Source organism: Haliotis asinina, chromosome 6 (genome assembly GCF_037392515.1).
Source record: "Haliotis asinina isolate JCU_RB_2024 chromosome 6, JCU_Hal_asi_v2, whole genome shotgun sequence".
Lineage (NCBI taxonomy): Eukaryota > Metazoa > Mollusca > Gastropoda > Lepetellida > Haliotidae > Haliotis > Haliotis asinina.
In genome coordinates, this window is record NC_090285.1 from 13,238,069 (window position 1) to 13,258,791 (window position 20,723).

The window sequence follows — 20,723 nt, forward strand, 5'->3', positions numbered from 1 at the left end:
CATACATCATTAGACCATGGTAAACACTTCCCCAATCATAGCCTTGTCAGCATAACTGTAAAGCCACTTGAAACTCATCGATGGCCTTATATATCTTTGATCATTAGGAATTTTAGTTAGGAGAGATGTCAACTGATGAGAAAACTTACCCAAGACTACAACAACTGCAACGTTAAGAATTCGCATCCTGCCTGTTACGTTTATCCACAAGAGAATAAACGAACTGAATGTCGCTTTTGTGACTCACCACAACTTTATATACTTGTGGTACAGGAAAACAGGATGCTGAATGTACATGCCCACACTGGAAGATTTTAGAAATTAAAATTCCACCAAGACTTTTTACAAGTATATAGCGTGAAAAGTGAATCTTTATTATGTAATTTGGCATGGGACGGTGTCGCTTGCCTGGCTATATTATGCATACCTTCCTGCATAATTATAAGAGCAAGCTGTGGATTGTGGCCTCACCTGGCACCCTGTGGCCAGATCACTGTTGGGAAGCAATATAGGCTGCATGCTTATCCAATGCAATTGCAGATACAGGGGATAACTGAAAAAATGAATGGAGAGAGAATGTATAAAATGAACGATAAATGTTAAGCTTGACTATTGCTTCACTAGTGCAAGTACTGAGTCCAGTGCTACCGCTACTGAAGTCAAGAATGTTTAGCAATGTATGACAAATACCAGATGTTTAATGGAAAAGGTTATGAGGGGCTAATTATATATATTTTCCTATTCATTCTTAATATGATGTGGCGTGTTTCAAGTTTCAGATAGATTGTCCAAAATAAACTTCAGGCCTTTTTATTTCAAAATCACATTGCTTTTCTCTTATTTGCAAATGTCAAATATCCTAAATAGATAAACGTACGCTCAGGTAGTGCAGCAGTCACAAATCATGCAAATCATCCACCTCTTTACTACGAAAGAAATCTCATCCCATTTCCCCAAGCATTGATGCCACCGTTAGCTCTCATGACACGATCGTGGAAGTAGAGACGGCGTGGGCTCGCTGTGACGCCCGAAGTATACATTTGGCTACAGGTACAAAAATACAGAAAAATAGGAGCAGAGTAAAAACTCAGGACATGTGCACTCACCGGACACACATTTGGGTTTCCTGGCCTATAACACATTAATAAATGTAGGGAAATCATCTCAACCCTGCTATTAGTACTTTTGAAAGAAACCCTCACACTTAACTTCACAGGGAGTGCGATCTTGAAAACGTCTGTGTACCTTAGTGTACATGTATTGTATAGGTGTGTCTCCACAGGAACATGTACATGGTGGTAGTTTACAGCAGGCACTGACCGTGGAACTGACAATCTCAACCCTTGTATTACCTCTTGGTCCTTAACGGGCATTAAATGTATATATGCAAAGTAGGACCTGAAAGCCACGATAAAAACACAAATGTTGACCAAGTTAACCAATTCCTTTTCCCAGTAATGGAAGTTGAACACACCAACACCAGTTCCGCAGCAAACACCGACTGCTTGACAACATCTCTACACACATTCAGCCAAAGTCCTTGTGTTACAAAAGACTGCACTAAATCTTGAGAAAGTATGCTCAGTTTTATTCAGTGAATGAATACACTTTTAATAGACACAAAAAATCATCCAATCACAGTCGTCAGATGATTCTGCCTGCACTGAAGGCTCCCTGCGAAGAGTCCTTCTAAAATGAGGGAATCGGATTTGGTGTAGTATAATCTCTTTACCTTCCGTGTTATAGTAATTAAGGATATATATATATAATTAAATTCAGGGAGCCTAACTGTGGTATATGGCCTTCTGAGAGGAAGTCTGTTTACTTGAACAGTCATATTGTGCTGCAGTCTTGAGTACAAAGAAAACAAAAAGCATCGAAAATATTTCCTTGTGTGGCCTTTGCTTTGTAGAACGTGTAGTTGCATTACTGGAAATCAGCACTACCGCACAAGCCCTTGTTCCTATCTGCATTGCATGATTGCTCTGAGACACGTGTGTCACTTTTCATTTGGACAGATGGGATTTCAAATATAAGCTAGGTAGAGGCTTAGACGTCATAATAATAGTATGGGGGCTAACTGGGACATCATACGTTTTCAGATCGGAACAGTTCACTGGCATGCTTTAACATCTGTATAGCATTTAATGTCTTCCAGGCTCCCGACGTTTGTGGGCAATGATTTCAATGTGACAGTCACCCAGCAGGACATTAAAAAGTAAGTCCTGAATTAGCATTGTACTTGAACAATAATAAAGCCAAGAAATAATTACAGTATAAATCAGTTTTATTTGTACTTGTTGAGGAATATACAGACTGATTGGATGCAGCATGGTGAGTGAAATCCACAAATGTGATATCAAATGTCCAGCATTTGATGTGAGTATTATGATCCTTTGATCTTTCAACCATGGTGTCCTCCTCCATGACCACCACCACCTCCATGGCCACCTCCTCCATGACCACCTCCTCCATGGCCACCTCCTCCATGACCACCTCCTCCATGGTCGCCACCTCCATGGCCGCCACCTCCATGACCACCACCGTGGCCACCACCTCCATGACCACCACCATGGCCTCCACCTCCATGACCTCCTCCATGGCCTCCACCACCATGGCCACCACCACCGTGGCCTCCACCGCCATGGCCACCACCACCACCGTGGCCTCCTCCTCCGCCATGGCCACCACCACCGTGGCCTCCGCCTCCATGGCCACCACCACCATGGCCACCAAAGACGGAGCCAAGGAAGACTGTGAAGAATGTAACCAGACAAATATGTAAGTGCTCATAAATGACACGATTAATAACCCATTCAAAATCTCGCTACAAATCACCATACATCATTAGACCATGGTAAACACTTCCCCAATCATAGCCTTGTCAGCATAACTGTAAAGCCACTTGAAACTCATCGATGGCCTTATATATCTTTGATCATTAGGAATTTTAGTTAGGAGAGATGTCAACTGATGAGAAAACTTACCCAAGACTACAACAACTGCAACGTTAAGAATTCGCATCCTGCCTGTTACGTTTATCCACAAGAGAATAAACGAACTGAATGTCGCTTTTGTGACTCACCACAACTTTATATACTTGTGGTACAGGAAAACAGGATGCTGAATGTACATGCCCACACTGGAAGATTTTAGAAATTAAAATTCCACCAAGACTTTTTACAAGTATATAGCGTGAAAAGTGAATCTTTATTATGTAATTTGGCATGGGACGGTGTCGCTTGCCTGGCTATATTATGCATACCTTCCTGCATAATTATAAGAGCAAGCTGTGGATTGTGGCCTCACCTGGCACCCTGTGGCCAGATCACTGTTGGGAAGCAATATAGGCTGCATGCTTATCCAATGCAATTGCAGATACAGGGGATAACTGAAAAAATGAATGGAGAGAGAATGTATAAAATGAACGATAAATGTTAAGCTTGACTATTGCTTCACTAGTGCAAGTACTGAGTCCAGTGCTACCGCTACTGAAGTCAAGAATGTTTAGCAATGTATGACAAATACCAGATGTTTAATGGAAAAGGTTATGAGGGGCTAATTATATATATTTTCCTATTCATTCTTAATATGATGTGGCGTGTTTCAAGTTTCAGATAGATTGTCCAAAATAAACTTCAGGCCTTTTTATTTCAAAATCACATTGCTTTTCTCTTATTTGCAAATGTCAAATATCCTAAATAGATAAACGTACGCTCAGGTAGTGCAGCAGTCACAAATCATGCAAATCATCCACCTCTTTACTACGAAAGAAATCTCATCCCATTTCCCCAAGCATTGATGCCACCGTTAGCTCTCATGACACGATCGTGGAAGTAGAGACGGCGTGGGCTCGCTGTGACGCCCGAAGTATACATTTGGCTACAGGTACAAAAATACAGAAAAATAGGAGCAGAGTAAAAACTCAGGACATGTGCACTCACCGGACACACATTTGGGTTTCCTGGCCTATAACACATTAATAAATGTAGGGAAATCATCTCAACCCTGCTATTAGTACTTTTGAAAGAAACCCTCACACTTAACTTCACAGGGAGTGCGATCTTGAAAACGTCTGTGTACCTTAGTGTACATGTATTGTATAGGTGTGTCTCCACAGGAACATGTACGTGGTGGTAGTTTACAGCAGGCACTGACCGTGGAACTGACAATCTCAACCCTTGTATTACCTCTTGGTCCTTAACGGGCATTAAATGTATATATACAAAGTAGGGCCTGAAAGCCACGATAAAAACACAAATGTTGACCAAGTTAACCAATTCCTTTTCCCAGTAATGGAAGTTGAACACACCAACACCAGTTCCGCAGCAAACACCGACTGCTTGACAACATCTCTACACACATTCAGCCAAATTCCTTGTGTTACAAAAGACTGCACTAAATCGTGAGAAAGTATGCTCAGTTTTATTCAGTGAATGAATACACTTTTAATAGACACAAAAAATCATCCAATCACAGTCGTCAGATGATTCTGCCTGCACTGAAGGTTCTCTACGAAGAGTCCATCTAAAATGAGGGAATCGGATTTGGTGTAGTATAATCTCTTTACCTTCCGTGTTATAGTAATTAAGGATATATATATATAATTAAATTCAGGGAGCCTAACTGTGGTATATGGCCTTCTGAGAGGAAGTCTGTTTACTTGAACAGTCATATTGTGCTGCAGTCTTGAGTACAAAGAAAACAAAAAGCATCGAAAATATTTCCTTGTGTGGCCTTTGCTTTGTAGAACGAGTAGTTGCATTGCTGGAAATCAGCACTACCGCACAAGCCCTTGTTCCTATCTTCATTGCATGATTGCTCTGAGACACGTGTGTCACTTTTCATTTGGACAGATAGGATTTCAAATATAAGCTAGGTAGAGGCTTAGACGTCATAATAATAGTATGGGGGCTAACTGGGACATCATACGTTTTCAGATCGGAACAGTTCACTGGCATGCTTTAACATCTGTATAGCATTTAATGTCTTCCAGGCTCCCGACATTTGTGGGCAATGATTTCAATGTGACAGTCACCCAGCAGGACATTAAAAAGTAAGTCCTGAATTAGCATTGTACTTGAACAATAATAAAGCCAAGAAATAATTACAGTATAAATCAGTTTTATTTGTACTTGTTGAGGAATATACAGACTGATTGGATGCAGCATGGTGAGTGAAATCCACAAATGTGATATCAAATGTCCAGCATTTGATGTGAGTATTATGATCCTTTGATCTTTCAACCATGGTGTCCTCCTCCATGACCACCACCACCTCCATGGCCACCTCCTCCATGACCACCTCCTCCATGGCCACCTCCTCCATGACCACCTCCTCCATGGCCGCCACCTCCATGGCCGCCACCTCCATGACCACCACCGTGGCCACCACCTCCATGACCACCACCATGGCCTCCACCTCCATGACCTCCTCCATGGCCTCCACCACCATGGCCACCACCACCGTGGCCTCCACCGCCATGGCCACCACCACCACCGTGGCCTCCTCCTCCGCCATGGCCACCACCACCATGGCCTCCGCCTCCATGGCCACCACCACCATGGCCACCAAAGACGGAGCCAAGGAAGACTGTGAAGAATGTAACCAGACAAATATGTAAGTGCTCATAAATGACACGATTAATAACCCATTCAAAATCTCGCTACAAATCACCATACATCATTAGACCATGGTAAACACTTCCCCAATCATAACCTTGTCAGCATAATTGTAAAGCCACTTGAAACTCATCGATGGCCTTATATATCTTTGATCATTAGGAATTTTAGTTAGGAGAGATGTCAACTGATGAGAAAACTTACCCAAGACTACAACAACTGCAACGTTAAGAATACGCATCCTGCCTGTTACGTTTATCCACAAGAGAATAAACGAACTGAATGTCGCTTTTGTGACTCACCACAACTTTATATACTTTTGGTACAGGAAAACAGGATGCTGAATGTACATGCCCACACTGGAAGATTTTAGAAATTAAAATTCCACCAAGACTTTTTACAAGTATATAGCGTGAAAAGTGAATCTTTATTATGTAATTTGGCATGGGACGGTGTCGCTTGCCTGGCTATATCATGCATATCTTCCTGCAAAATTATAAGAGCAAGCTGTGGATTGTGACCTCACCTGGCACCCTGTGGCCAGATCACTGTTGGGAAGCAATATAGGCTGCATGCTTATCCAATGCAATTGCAGATACAGGGGATAACTGAAAAAATGAATGGAGAGAGAATGTATAAAATGAACGATAAATGTTAAGCTTGACTATTGCTTCACTAGTGCAAGTACTGAGTCCAGTGCTACCGCTACTGAAGTCAAGAATGTTTAGCAATGTATGACAAATACCAGATGTTTAATGGAAAAGGTTATGAGGGGCTAATTATATATATTTTCCTATTCATTCTTAATATGATGTGGCGTGTTTCAAGTTTCAGATAGATTGTCCAAAATAAACTTCAGGCCTTTTTATTTCTAAATCACATTGCTTTTCTCTTATTTGCAAATGTCAAATATCCTAAATAGATAAACGTACGCTCAGGTAGTGCAGCAGTCACAAATCATGCAAATCATCCACCTCTTTACTACGAAAGAAATCTCATCCCATTTCCCCAAGCATTGATGCCACCGTTAGCTCTCATGACACGATCGTGGAAGTAGAGACGGCGTGGGCTCGCTGTGACGCCCGAAGTATACATTTGGCTACAGGTACAAAAATACAGAAAAATAGGAGCAGAGTAAAAACTCAGGACATGTGCATTCACCGGACACACATTTGGGTTTCCTGGCCTATAACACATTAATAAATGTAGGGAAATCATCTCAACCCTGCTATTAGTACTTTTGAAAGAAACCCTCACACTTAACTTCACAGGGAGTGCGATCTTGAAAACGTCTGTGTACCTTAGTGTACATGTATTGTATAGGTGTGTCTCCACAGGAACATGTACGTGGTGGTAGTTTACAGCAGGCACTGACCGTGGAACTGACAATCTCAACCCTTGTATTACCTCTTGGTCCTTAACGGGCATTAAATGTATATATGCAAAGTAGGGCCTGAAAGCCACGATAAAAACACAAATGTTGACCAAGTTAACCAATTCCTTTTCCCAGTAATGGAAGTTGAACACACCAACACCAGTTCCGTAGCAAACACCGACTGCTTGACAACATCTCTACACACATTCAGCCAAAGTCCTTGTGTTACAAAAGACTGCACTAAATCGTGAGAAAGTATGCTCAGTTTTATTCAGTGAATGAATACACTTTTAATAGACACAAAAAATCATCCAATCACAGTCGTCAGATGATTCTGCCTGCACTGAAGGCTCCCTACGGAGAGTCCTTCTAAAATGAGGGAATCGGATTTGGTGTAGTATAATCCCTTTACCTTCCGTGTTATAGTAATTAAGGATATATATATATAATTAAATTCAGGGAGCCTAACTGTGGTATATGGCCTTCTGAGAGGAAGTCTGTTTACTTGAACAGTCATATTGTGCTGCAGTCTTGAGTACAAAGAAAACAAAAAGCATCGAAAATATTTCCTTGTGTGGCCTTTGCTTTGTACAACGTGTAGTTGCATTGCTGGAAATCAGCACTACCGCACAAGCCCTTGTTCCTATCTGCATTGCATGATTGCTGTGAGACACGTGTGTCACTTTTCATTTGGACAGATAGGATTTCAAATATAAGCTAGGTAGAGGCTTAGACGTCATAATAATAGTATGGGGGCTAACTGGGACATCATACGTTTTCAGATCGGAACAGTTCACTGGCATGCTTTAACATCTGTATAGCATTTAATGTCTTCCAGGCTCCCGACATTTGTGGGCAATGATTTCAATGTGACAGTCACCCAGCAGGACATTAAAAAGTAAGTCCTGAATTAGCATTGTACTTGAACAATAATAAAGCCAAGAAATAATTACAGTATAAATCAGTTTTATTTGTACTTGTTGAGGAATATACAGACTGATTGGATGCAGCACGGTGAGTGAAATCCACAAATGTGATATCAAATGTCCAGCATTTGATGTGAGTATTATGATCCTTTGATCTTTCAACCATGGTGTCCTCCTCCATGACCACCACCACCTCCATGGCCACCTCCTCCATGACCACCTCCTCCATGGCCACCTCCTCCATGACCACCTCCTCCATGGCCGCCACCTCCATGGCCGCCACCTCCATGACCACCACCGTGGCCACCACCTCCATGACCACCACCATGGCCTCCACCTCCATGACCTCCTCCATGGCCTCCACCACCATGGCCACCACCACCGTGGCCTCCACCACCATGGCCACCACCACCACCGTGGCCTCCTCCTCCGCCATGGCCACCACCACCATGGCCTCCGCCTCCATGGCCACCACCACCATGGCCACCAAAGACGGAGCCAAGGAAGACTGTGAAGAATGTAACCAGACAAATATGTAAGTGCTCATAAATGACACGATTAATAACCCATTCAAAATCTCGCTACAAATCACCATACATCATTAGACCATGGTAAACACTTCCCCAATCATAACCTTGTCAGCATAACTGTAAAGCCACTTGAAACTCATCGATGGCCTTATATATCTTTGATCATTAGGAATTTTAGTTAGCAGAGATGTCAGCTGATGAGAAAACTTACCCAAGACTACAACAACTGCAACGTTAAGAATACGCATCCTGCCTGTTACGTTTATCCACAAGAGAATAAACGAACTGAATGTCGCTTTTGTGACTCACCACAACTTTATATACTTTTGGTACAGGAAAACAGGATGCTGAATGTACATGCCCACACTGGAAGATTTTAGAAATTAAAATTCCACCAAGACTTTTTACAAGTATATAGCGTGAAAAGTGAATCTTTATTATGTAATTTGGCATGGGACGGTGTCGCTTGCCTGGCTATATCATGCATATCTTCCTGCATAATTATAAGAGCAAGCTGTGGATTGTGACCTCACCTGGCACCCTGTGGCCAGATCACTGTTGGGAAGCAATATAGGCTGCATGCTTATCCAATGCAATTGCAGATACAGGGGATAACTGAAAAAATGAATGGAGAGAGAATGTATAAAATGAACGATAAATGTTAAGCTTGACTATTGCTTCACTAGTGCAAGTACTGAGTCCAGTGCTACCGCTACTGAAGTCAAGAATGTTTAGCAATGTATGACAAATACCAGATGTTTAATGGAAAAGGTTATGAGGGGCTAATTATATATATTTTCCTATTCATTCTTAATATGATGTGGCGTGTTTCAAGTTTCAGATAGATTGTCCAAAATAAACTTCAGGCCTTTTTATTTCTAAATCACATTGCTTTTCTCTTATTTGCAAATGTCAAATATCCTAAATAGATAAACGTACGCTCAGGTAGTGCAGCAGTCACAAATCATGCAAATCATCCACCTCTTTACTACGAAAGAAATCTCATCCCATTTCCCCAAGCACTGATGCCACCGTTAGCTCTCATGACACGATCGTGGAAGTAGAGACGGCGTGGGCTCGCTGTGACGCTCGAAGCATACACTTGGCTACAGGTACAAAAATACAGAAAAATAGGAGCAGAGTAAAAACTCAGGACATGTGCACTCACCGGACACACATTTGGGTTTCCTGGCCTATAACACATTAATAAATGTAGGGAAATCATCTCAACCCTGCTATTAGTACTTTTGAAAGAAACCCTCACACTTAACTTCACAGGGAGTGCGATCTTGAAAACGTCTGTGTACCTTAGTGTACATGTATTGTATAGGTGTGTCTCCACAGGAACATGTACATGGTGGTAGTTTACAGCAGGCACTGACCGTGGAACTGACAATCTCAACCCTTGTATTACCTCTTGGTCCTTAACGGGCATTAAATGTATATATGCAAAGTAGGACCTGAAAGCCACGATAAAAACACAAATGTTGACCAAGTTAACCAATTCCTTTTCCCAGTAATGGAAGTTGAACACACCAACACCAGTTCCGCAGCAAACACCGACTGCTTGACAACATCTCTACACACATTCAGCCAAAGTCCTTGTGTTACAAAAGACTGCACTAAATCTTGAGAAAGTATGCTCAGTTTTATTCAGTGAATGAATACACTTTTAATAGACACAAAAAATCATCCAATCACAGTCGTCAGATGATTCTGCCTGCACTGAAGGCTCCCTGCGAAGAGTCCTTCTAAAATGAGGGAATCGGATTTGGTGTAGTATAATCTCTTTACCTTCCGTGTTATAGTAATTAAGGATATATATATATAATTAAATTCAGGGAGCCTAACTGTGGTATATGGCCTTCTGAGAGGAAGTCTGTTTACTTGAACAGTCATATTGTGCTGCAGTCTTGAGTACAAAGAAAACAAAAAGCATCGAAAATATTTCCTTGTGTGGCCTTTGCTTTGTAGAACGAGTAGTTGCATTGCTGGAAATCAGCACTACCGCACAAGCCCTTGTTCCTATCTTCATTGCATGATTGCTCTGAGACACGTGTGTCACTTTTCATTTGGACAGATAGGATTTCAAATATAAGCTAGGTAGAGGCTTAGACGTCATAATAATAGTATGGGGGCTAACTGGGACATCATACGTTTTCAGATCGGAACAGTTCACTGGCATGCTTTAACATCTGTATAGCATTTAATGTCTTCCAGGCTCCCGACATTTGTGGGCAATGATTTCAATGTGACAGTCACCCAGCAGGACATTAAAAAGTAAGTCCTGAATTAGCATTGTACTTGAACAATAATAAAGCCAAGAAATAATTACAGTATAAATCAGTTTTATTTGTACTTGTTGAGGAATATACAGACTGATTGGATGCAGCATGGTGAGTGAAATCCACAAATGTGATATCAAATGTCCAGCATTTGATGTGAGTATTATGATCCTTTGATCTTTCAACCATGGTGTCCTCCTCCATGACCACCACCACCTCCATGGCCACCTCCTCCATGATCACCTCCTCCATGGCCACCTCCTCCATGACCACCTCCTCCATGGCCGCCACCTCCATGGCCGCCACCTCCATGACCACCACCGTGGCCACCACCTCCATGACCACCACCATGGCCTCCACCTCCATGACCTCCTCCATGGCCTCCACCACCATGGCCACCACCACCGTGGCCTCCACCGCCATGGCCACCACCACCACCGTGGCCTCCTCCTCCGCCATGGCCACCACCACCATGGCCTCCGCCTCCATGGCCACCACCACCATGGCCACCAAAGACGGAGCCAAGGAAGACTGTGAAGAATGTAACCAGACAAATATGTAAGTGCTCATAAATGACACGATTAATAACCCATTCAAAATCTCGCTACAAATCACCATACATCATTAGACCATGGTAAACACTTCCCCAATCATAACCTTGTCAGCATAATTGTAAAGCCACTTGAAACTCATCGATGGCCTTATATATCTTTGATCATTAGGAATTTTAGTTAGGAGAGATGTCAACTGATGAGAAAACTTACCCAAGACTACAACAACTGCAACGTTAAGAATACGCATCCTGCCTGTTACGTTTATCCACAAGAGAATAAACGAACTGAATGTCGCTTTTGTGACTCACCACAACTTTATATACTTGTGGTACAGGAAAACAGGATGCTGAATGTACATGCCCACACTGGAAGATTTTAGAAATTAAAATTCCACCAAGACTTTTTACAAGTATATAGCGTGAAAAGTGAATCTTTATTATGTAATTTGGCATGGGACGGTGTCGCTTGCCTGGCTATATCATGCATATCTTCCTGCATAATTATAAGAGCAAGCTGTGGATTGTGACCTCACCTGGCACCCTGTGGCCAGATCACTGTTGGGAAGCAATATAGGCTGCATGCTTATCCAATGCAATTGCAGATACAGGGGATAACTGAAAAAATGAATGGAGAGAGAATGTATAAAATGAACGATAAATGTTAAGCTTGACTATTGCTTCACTAGTGCAAGTACTGAGTCCAGTGCTACCGCTACTGAAGTCAAGAATGTTTAGCAATGTATGACAAATACCAGATGTTTAATGGAAAAGGTTATGAGGGGCTAATTATATATATTTTCCTATTCATTCTTAATATGATGTGGCGTGTTTCAAGTTTCAGATAGATTGTCCAAAATAAACTTCAGGCCTTTTTATTTCTAAATCACATTGCTTTTCTCTTATTTGCAAATGTCAAATATCCTAAATAGATAAACGTACGCTCAGGTAGTGCAGCAGTCACAAATCATGCAAATCATCCACCTCTTTACTACGAAAGAAATCTCATCCCATTTCCCCAAGCACTGATGCCACCGTTAGCTCTCATGACACGATCGTGGAAGTAGAGACGGCGTGGGCTCGCTGTGACGCCCGAAGCACACACTTGGCTACAGGTACAAAAATACAGAAAAATAGGAGCAGAGTAAAAACTCAGGACATGTGCACTCACCGGACACACATTTGGGTTTCCTGGCCTATAACACATTAATAAATGTAGGGAAATCATCTCAACCCTGCTATTAGTACTTTTGAAAGAAACCCTCACACTTAACTTCACAGGGAGTGCGATCTTGAAAACGTCTGTGTACCTTAGTGTACATGTATTGTATAGGTGTGTCTCCACAGGAACATGTACATGGTGGTAGTTTACAGCAGGCACTGACCGTGGAACTGACAATCTCAACCCTTGTATTACCTCTTGGTCCTTAACGGGCATTAAATGTATATATGCAAAGTAGGACCTGAAAGCCACGATAAAAACACAAATGTTGACCAAGTTAACCAATTCCTTTTCCCAGTAATGGAAGTTGAACACACCAACACCAGTTCCGCAGCAAACACCGACTGCTTGACAACATCTCTACACACATTCAGCCAAAGTCCTTGTGTTACAAAAGACTGCACTAAATCTTGAGAAAGTATGCTCAGTTTTATTCAGTGAATGAATACACTTTTAATAGACACAAAAAATCATCCAATCACAGTCGTCAGATGATTCTGCCTGCACTGAAGGCTCCCTACGAAGAGTCCTTCTAAAATGAGGGAATCGGATTTGGTGTAGTATAATCTCTTTACCTTCCGTGTTATAGTAATTAAGGATATATATATATAATTAAATTCAGGGAGCCTAACTGTGGTATATGGCCTTCTGAGAGGAAGTCTGTTTACTTGAACAGTCATATTGTGCTGCAGTCTTGAGTACAAAGAAAACAAAAAGCATCGAAAATATTTCCTTGTGTGGCCTTTGCTTTGTAGAACGTGTAGTTGCATTACTGGAAATCAGCACTACCGCACAAGCCCTTGTTCCTATCTTCATTGCATGATTGCTGTGAGACACGTGTGTCACTTTTCATTTGGACAGATAGGATTTCAAATATAAGCTAGGTAGAGGCTTAGACGTCATAATAATAGTATGGGGGCTAACTGGGACATCATACGTTTTCAGATCGGAACAGTTCACTGGCATGCTTTAACATCTGTATAGCATTTAATGTCTTCCAGGCTCCCGACATTTGTGGGCAATGATTTCAATGTGACAGTCACCCAGCAGGACATTAAAAAGTAAGTCCTGAATTAGCATTGTACTTGAACAATAATAAAGCCAAGAAATAATTACAGTATAAATCAGTTTTATTTGTACTTGTTGAGGAATATACAGACTGATTGGATGCAGCATGGTGAGTGAAATCCACAAATGTGATATCAAATGTCCAGCATTTGATGTGAGTATTATGATCCTTTGATCTTTCAACCATGGTGTCCTCCTCCATGACCACCACCACCTCCATGGCCACCTCCTCCATGACCACCTCCTCCATGGCCACCTCCTCCATGACCACCTCCTCCATGGCCGCCACCTCCATGGCCGCCACCTCCATGACCACCACCGTGGCCACCACCTCCATGACCACCACCATGGCCTCCACCTCCATGACCTCCTCCATGGCCTCCACCACCATGGCCACCACCACCGTGGCCTCCACCGCCATGGCCACCACCACCACCGTGGCCTCCTCCTCCGCCATGGCCACCACCACCATGGCCTCCGCCTCCATGGCCACCACCACCATGGCCACCAAAGACGGAGCCAAGGAAGACTGTGAAGAATGTAACCAGACAAATATGTAAGTGCTCATAAATGACACGATTAATAACCCATTCAAAATCTCGCTACAAATCACCATACATCATTAGACCATGGTAAACACTTCCCCAATCATAGCCTTGTCAGCATAACTGTAAAGCCACTTGAAACTCATCGATGGCCTTATATATCTTTGATCATTAGGAATTTTAGTTAGGAGAGATGTCAACTGATGAGAAAACTTACCCAAGACTACAACAACTGCAACGTTAAGAATACGCATCCTGCCTGTTACGTTTATCCACAAGAGAATAAACGAACTGAATGTCGCTTTTGTGACTCACCACAACTTTATATACTTGTGGTACAGGAAAACAGGATGCTGAATGTACATGCCCACACTGGAAGATTTTAGAAATTAAAATTCCACCAAGACTTTTTACAAGTATATAGCGTGAAAAGTGAATCTTTATTATGTAATTTGGCATGGGACGGTGTCGCTTGCCTGGCTATATTATGCATATCTTCCTGCATAATTATAAGAGCAAGCTGTGGATTGTGACCTCACCTGGCACCCTGTGGCCAGATCACTGTTGGGAAGCAATATAGGCTGCATGCTTATCCAATGCAATTGCAGATACAGGGGATAACTGAAAAAATGAATGGAGAGAGAATGTATAAAATGAACGATAAATGTTAAGCTTGACTATTGCTTCACTAGTGCAAGTACTGAGTCCAGTGCTACCGCTACTGAAGTCAAGAATGTTTAGCAATGTATGACAAATACCAGATGTTTAATGGAAAAGGTTATGAGGGGCTAATTATATATATTTTCCTATTCATTCTTAATATGATGTGGCGTGTTTCAAGTTTCAGATAGATTGTCCAAAATAAACTTCAGGCCTTTTTATTTCTAAATCACATTGCTTTTCTCTTATTTGCAAATGTCAAATATCCTAACTAGATAAACGTACGCTCAGGTAGTGCAGCAGTCACAAATCATGCAAATCATCCACCTCTTTACTACGAAAGAAATCTCATCCCATTTCCCCAAGCATTGATGCCACCGTTAGCTCTCATGACACGATCGTGGAAGTAGAGACGGCGTGGGCTCGCTGTGACGCCCGAAGTATACATTTGGCTACAGGTACAAAAATACAGAAAAATAGGAGCAGAGTAAAAACTCAGCACATGTGCATTCACCGGACACACATTTGGGTTTCCTGGCCTATAACACATTAATAAATGTAGGGAAATCATCTCAACCCTGCTATTAGTACTTTTGAAAGAAACCCTCACACTTAACTTCACAGGGAGTGCGATCTTGAAAACGTCTGTGTACCTTAGTGTACATGTATTGTATAGGTGTGTCTCCACAGGAACATGTACGTGGTGGTAGTTTACAGCAGGCACTGACCGTGGAACTGACAATCTCAACCCTTGTATTACCTCTTGGTCCTTAACGGGCATTAAATGTATATATGCAAAGTAGGGCCTGAAAGCCACGATAAAAACACAAATGTTGACCAAGTTAACCAATTCCTTTTCCCAGTAATGGAAGTTGAACACACCAACACCAGTTCCGTAGCAAACACCGACTGCTTGACAACATCTCTACACACATTCAGCCAAAGTCCTTGTGTTACAAAAGACTGCACTAAATCGTGAGAAAGTATGCTCAGTTTTATTCAGTGAATGAATACACTTTTAATAGACACAAAAAATCATCCAATCACAGTCGTCAGATGATTCTGCCTGCACTGAAGGCTCCCTACGGAGAGTCCTTCTAAAATGAGGGAATCGGATTTGGTGTAGTATAATCCCTTTACCTTCCGTGTTATAGTAATTAAGGATATATATATATAATTAAATTCAGGGAGCCTAACTGTGGTATATGGCCTTCTGAGAGGAAGTCTGTTTACTTGAACAGTCATATTGTGCTGCAGTCTTGAGTACAAAGAAAACAAAAAGCATCGAAAATATTTCCTTGTGTGGCCTTTGCTTTGTAGAACGTGTAGTTGCATTGCTGGAAATCAGCACTACCGCACAAGCCCTTGTTCCTATCTGCATTGCATGATTGCTGTGAGACACGTGTGTCACTTTTCATTTGGACAGATAGGATTTCAAATATAAGCTAGGTAGAGGCTTAGACGTCATAATAATAGTATGGGGGCTAACTGGGACATCATACGTTTTCAGATCGGAACAGTTCACTGGCATGCTTTAACATCTGTATAGCATTTAATGTCTTCCAGGCTCCCGACATTTGTGGGCAATGATTTCAATGTGACAGTCACCCAGCAGGACATTAAAAAGTAAGTCCTGAATTAGCATTGTACTTGAACAATAATAAAGCCAAGAAATAATTACAGTATAAATCAGTTTTATTTGTACTTGTTGAGGAATATACAGACTGATTGGATGCAGCATGGTGAGTGAAATCCACAAATGTGATATCAAATGTCCAGCATTTGATGTGAGTATTATGATCCTTTGATCTTTCAACCATGGTGTCCTCCTCCATGACCACCACCACCTCCATGGCCACCTCCTCCATGACCACCTCCTCCATGGCCACCTCCTCCATGACCACCTCCTCCATGGCCGCCACCTCCATGACCACCACCTCCATGACCACCACCGTGGCCTCCACCTCCATGACCTCCTCCATGGCCTCCACCACCATGGCCACCACCACCGTGGCCTCCACCACCATGGCCACCACCACCACCGTGGCCTCCTCCTCCGCCATGGCCACCACCACCATGGCCTCCGCCTCCATGGCCACCACCACCATGGCCACCAAAGACGGAGCCAAGGAAGACTGTGAAGAATGTAACCAGACAAATATGTAAGTGCTCATAAATGACACGATTAATAACCCATTCAAAATCTCGCTACAAATCACCATACATCATTAGACCATGGTAAACACTTCCCCAATCATAACCTTGTCAGCATAACTGTAAAGCCACTTGAAACTCATCGATGGCCTTATATATCTTTGATCATTAGGAATTTTAGTTAGGAGAGATGTCAACTGATGAGAAAACTTACCCAAGACTACAACAACTGCAACGTTAAGAATACGCATCCTGCCTGTTACGTTTATCCACAAGAGAATAAACGAACTGAATGTCGCTTTTGTGATTCACCACAACTTTATATACTTGTGGTACAGGAAAACAGGATGCTGAATGTACATGCCCACACTGGAAGATTTTAGAAATTAAAATTCCACCAAGACTTTTTACAAGTATATAGCGTGAAAAGTGAATCTTTATTATGTAATTTGGCATGGGACGGTGTCGCTTGCCTGGCTATATTATGCATACCTTCCTGCATAATTATAAGAGCAAGCTGTGGATTGTGACCTCACCTGGCACCCTGTGGTCAGATCACTGTTGGGAAGCAATATAGGCTGCATGCTTATCCAATGCAATTGCAGATACAGGGGATAACTGAAAAAATGAATGGAGAGAGAAAGTATAAAATGAACGATAAATGTTAAGCTTGACTATTGCTTCACTAGTGCAAGTACTGAGTCCAGTGCTACCGCTACTGAAGTCAAGAATGTTTAGCAATGTATGACAAATACCAGATGTTTAATGGAAAAGGTTATGAGGGGCTAATTATATATATTTTCCTATTCATTCTTAATATGATGTGGCGTGTTTCAAGTTTCAGATAGATTGTCCAAAATAAACTTCAGGCCTTTTTATTTCAAAATCACATTGCTTTTCTCTTATTTGCAAATGTCAAATATCCTAACTAGATAAACGTACGCTCAGGTAGTGCAGCAGTCACAAATCATGCAAATCATCCACCTCTTTACTACGAAAGAAATCTCATCCCATTTCCCCAAGCATTGATGCCACCGTTAGCTCTCATGACACGATCGTGGAAGTAGAGACGGCGTGGGCTCGCTGTGACGCCCGAAGTATACATTTGGCTACAGGTACAAAAATACAGAAAAATAGGAGCAGAGTAAAAACTCAGGACATGTGCACTCACCGGACACACATTTGGGTTTCCTGGCCTATAACACATTAATAAATGTAGGGAAATCATCTCAACCCTGCTATTAGTACTTTTGAAAGAAACCCTCACACTTAACTTCACAGGGAGTGCGATCTTGAAAACGTCTGTGTACCTTAGTGTACATGTATTGTATAGGTGTGTCTCCACAGGAACATGTACGTGGTGGTAGTTTACAGCAGGCACTGACCGTGGAACTGACAATCTCAACCCTTGTATTACCTCTTGGTCCTTAACGGGCATTAAATGTATATATGCAAAGTAGGGCCTGAAAGCCACGATAAAAACACAAATGTTGACCAAGTTAACCAATTCCTTTTCCCAGTAATGGAAGTTGAACACACCAACACCAGTTCCGCAGCAAACACCGACTGCTTGACAACATCTCTACACACATTCAGCCAAAGTCCTTGTGTTACAAAAGACTGCACTAAATCGTGAGAAAGTATGCTCAGTTTTATTCAGTGAATGAATACACTTTTAATAGACACAAAAAATCATCCAATCACAGTCGTCAGATGATTCTGCCTGCACTGAAGGCTCCCTACGGAGAGTCCTTCTAAAATGAGGGAATCGGATTTGGTGTAGTATAATCCCTTTACCTTCCGTGTTATAGTAATTAAGGATATATATATATAATTAAATTCAGGGAGCCTAACTGTGGTATATGGCCTTCTGAGAGGAAGTCTGTTTACTTGAACAGTCATATTGTGCTGCAGTCTTGAGTACAAAGAAAACAAAAAGCATCGAAAATATTTCCTTGTGTGGCCTTTGCTTTGTACAACGTGTAGTTGCATTGCTGGAAATCAGCACTACCGCACAAGCCCTTGTTCCTATCTGCATTGCATGATTGCTGTGAGACACGTGTGTCACTTTTCATTTGGACAGATAGGATTTCAAATATAAGCTAGGTAGAGGCTTAGACGTCATAATAATAGTATGGGGGCTAACTGGGACATCATACGTTTTCAGATCGGAACAGTTCACTGGCATGCTTTAACATCTGTATAGCATTTAATGTCTTCCAGGCTCCCGACATTTGTGGGCAATGATTTCAATGTGACAGTCACCCAGCAGGACATTAAAAAGTAAGTCCTGAATTAGCATTGTACTTGAACAATTATAAAGCCAAGAAATAATTACAGTATAAATCAGTTTTATTTGTACTTGTTGAGGAATATACAGACTGATTGGATGCAGCACGGTGAGTGAAATCCACAAATGTGATATCAAATGTCCAGCATTTGATGTGAGTATTATGATCCTTTGATCTTTCAACCATGGTGTCCTCCTCCATGACCACCACCACCTCCATGGCCACCTCCTCCATGACCACCTCCTCCATGGCCACCTCCTCCATGACCACCTCCTCCATGGCCGCCACCTCCATGGCCGCCACCTCCATGACCACCACCGTGGCCACCACCTCCATGACCACCACCATGGCCTCCACCTCCATGACCTCCTCCATGGCCTCCACCACCATGGCCACCACCACCGTGGCCTCCACCACCATGGCCACCACCACCACCGTGGCCTCCTCCTCCGCCATGGCCACCACCACCATGGCCTCCGCCTCCATGGCCACCACCACCATGGCCACCAAAGACGGAGCCAAGGAAGACTGTGAAGAATGTAACCAGACAAATATGTAAGTGCTCATAAATGACACGATTAATAACCCATTCAAAATCTCGCTACAAATCACCATACATCATTAGACCATGGTAAACACTTCCCCAATCATAACCTTGTCAGCATAACTGTAAAGCCACTTGAAACTCATCGATGGCCTTATATATCTTTGATCATTAGGAATTTTAGTTAGGAGAGATGTCAACTGATGAGAAAACTTACCCAAGACTACAACAACTGCAACGTTAAGAATACGCATCCTGCCTGTTACGTTTATCCACAAGAGAATAAACGAACTGAATGTCGCTTTTGTGACTCACCACAACTTTATATACTTGTGGTACAGGAAAACAGGATGCTGAATGTACATGCCCACACTGGAAGATTTTAGAAATTAAAATTCCACCAAGACTTTTTACAAGTATATAGCGTGAAAAGTGAATCTTTATTATGTAATTTGGCATGGGACGGTGTCGCTTGCCTGGCTATATTATGCATACCTTCCTGCATAATTATAAGAGCAAGCTGTGGATTGTGACCTCACCTGGCACCCTGTGGTCAGATCACTGTTGGGAAGCAATATAGGCTGCATGCTTATCCAATGCAATTGCAGATACAGGGGATAACTGAAAAAATGAATGGAGAGAGAATGTATAAAATGAACGATAAATGTTAAGCTTGACTATTGCTTCACTAGTGCAAGTACTGAGTCCAGTGCTACCGCTACTGAAGTCAAGAATGTTTAGCAATGTATGACAAATACCAGATGTTTAATGGAAAAGGTTATGAGGGGCTAATTATATATATTTTCCTATTCATTCTTAATATGATGTGGCGTGTTTCAAGTTTCAGATAGATTGTCCAAAATAAACTTCAGGCCTTTTTATTTCAAAATCACATTGCTTTTCTCTTATTTGCAAATGTCAAATATCCTAACTAGATAAACGTACGCTCAGG

General features: G+C 42.1%; 1 protein-coding gene across 1 annotated transcript in view; it reads right to left on the reverse strand.

Moving 5' to 3' along the window:
- The window catches only part of LOC137287690 (uncharacterized), an 88,271-nt gene that overhangs the window by 54,253 nt on the left and 13,295 nt on the right, over nt 1–20,723 (reverse strand). Inside the window, exons 4-11 of the mRNA XM_067820079.1 lie at nt 19,594–19,755; nt 16,756–16,917; nt 13,945–14,106; nt 11,107–11,268; nt 8,269–8,430; nt 5,431–5,592; nt 2,274–2,754; nt 1,475–1,566 (exon numbers count right to left, since the gene is read on the reverse strand). Of these exons, the coding sequence (XP_067676180.1) occupies nt 1,475–1,566; nt 2,274–2,754; nt 5,431–5,592; nt 8,269–8,430; nt 11,107–11,268; nt 13,945–14,106; nt 16,756–16,917; nt 19,594–19,755 (1,545 nt within the window). The remainder of the gene's footprint in view (nt 1–1,474; nt 1,567–2,273; nt 2,755–5,430; nt 5,593–8,268; nt 8,431–11,106; nt 11,269–13,944; nt 14,107–16,755; nt 16,918–19,593; nt 19,756–20,723) is intronic.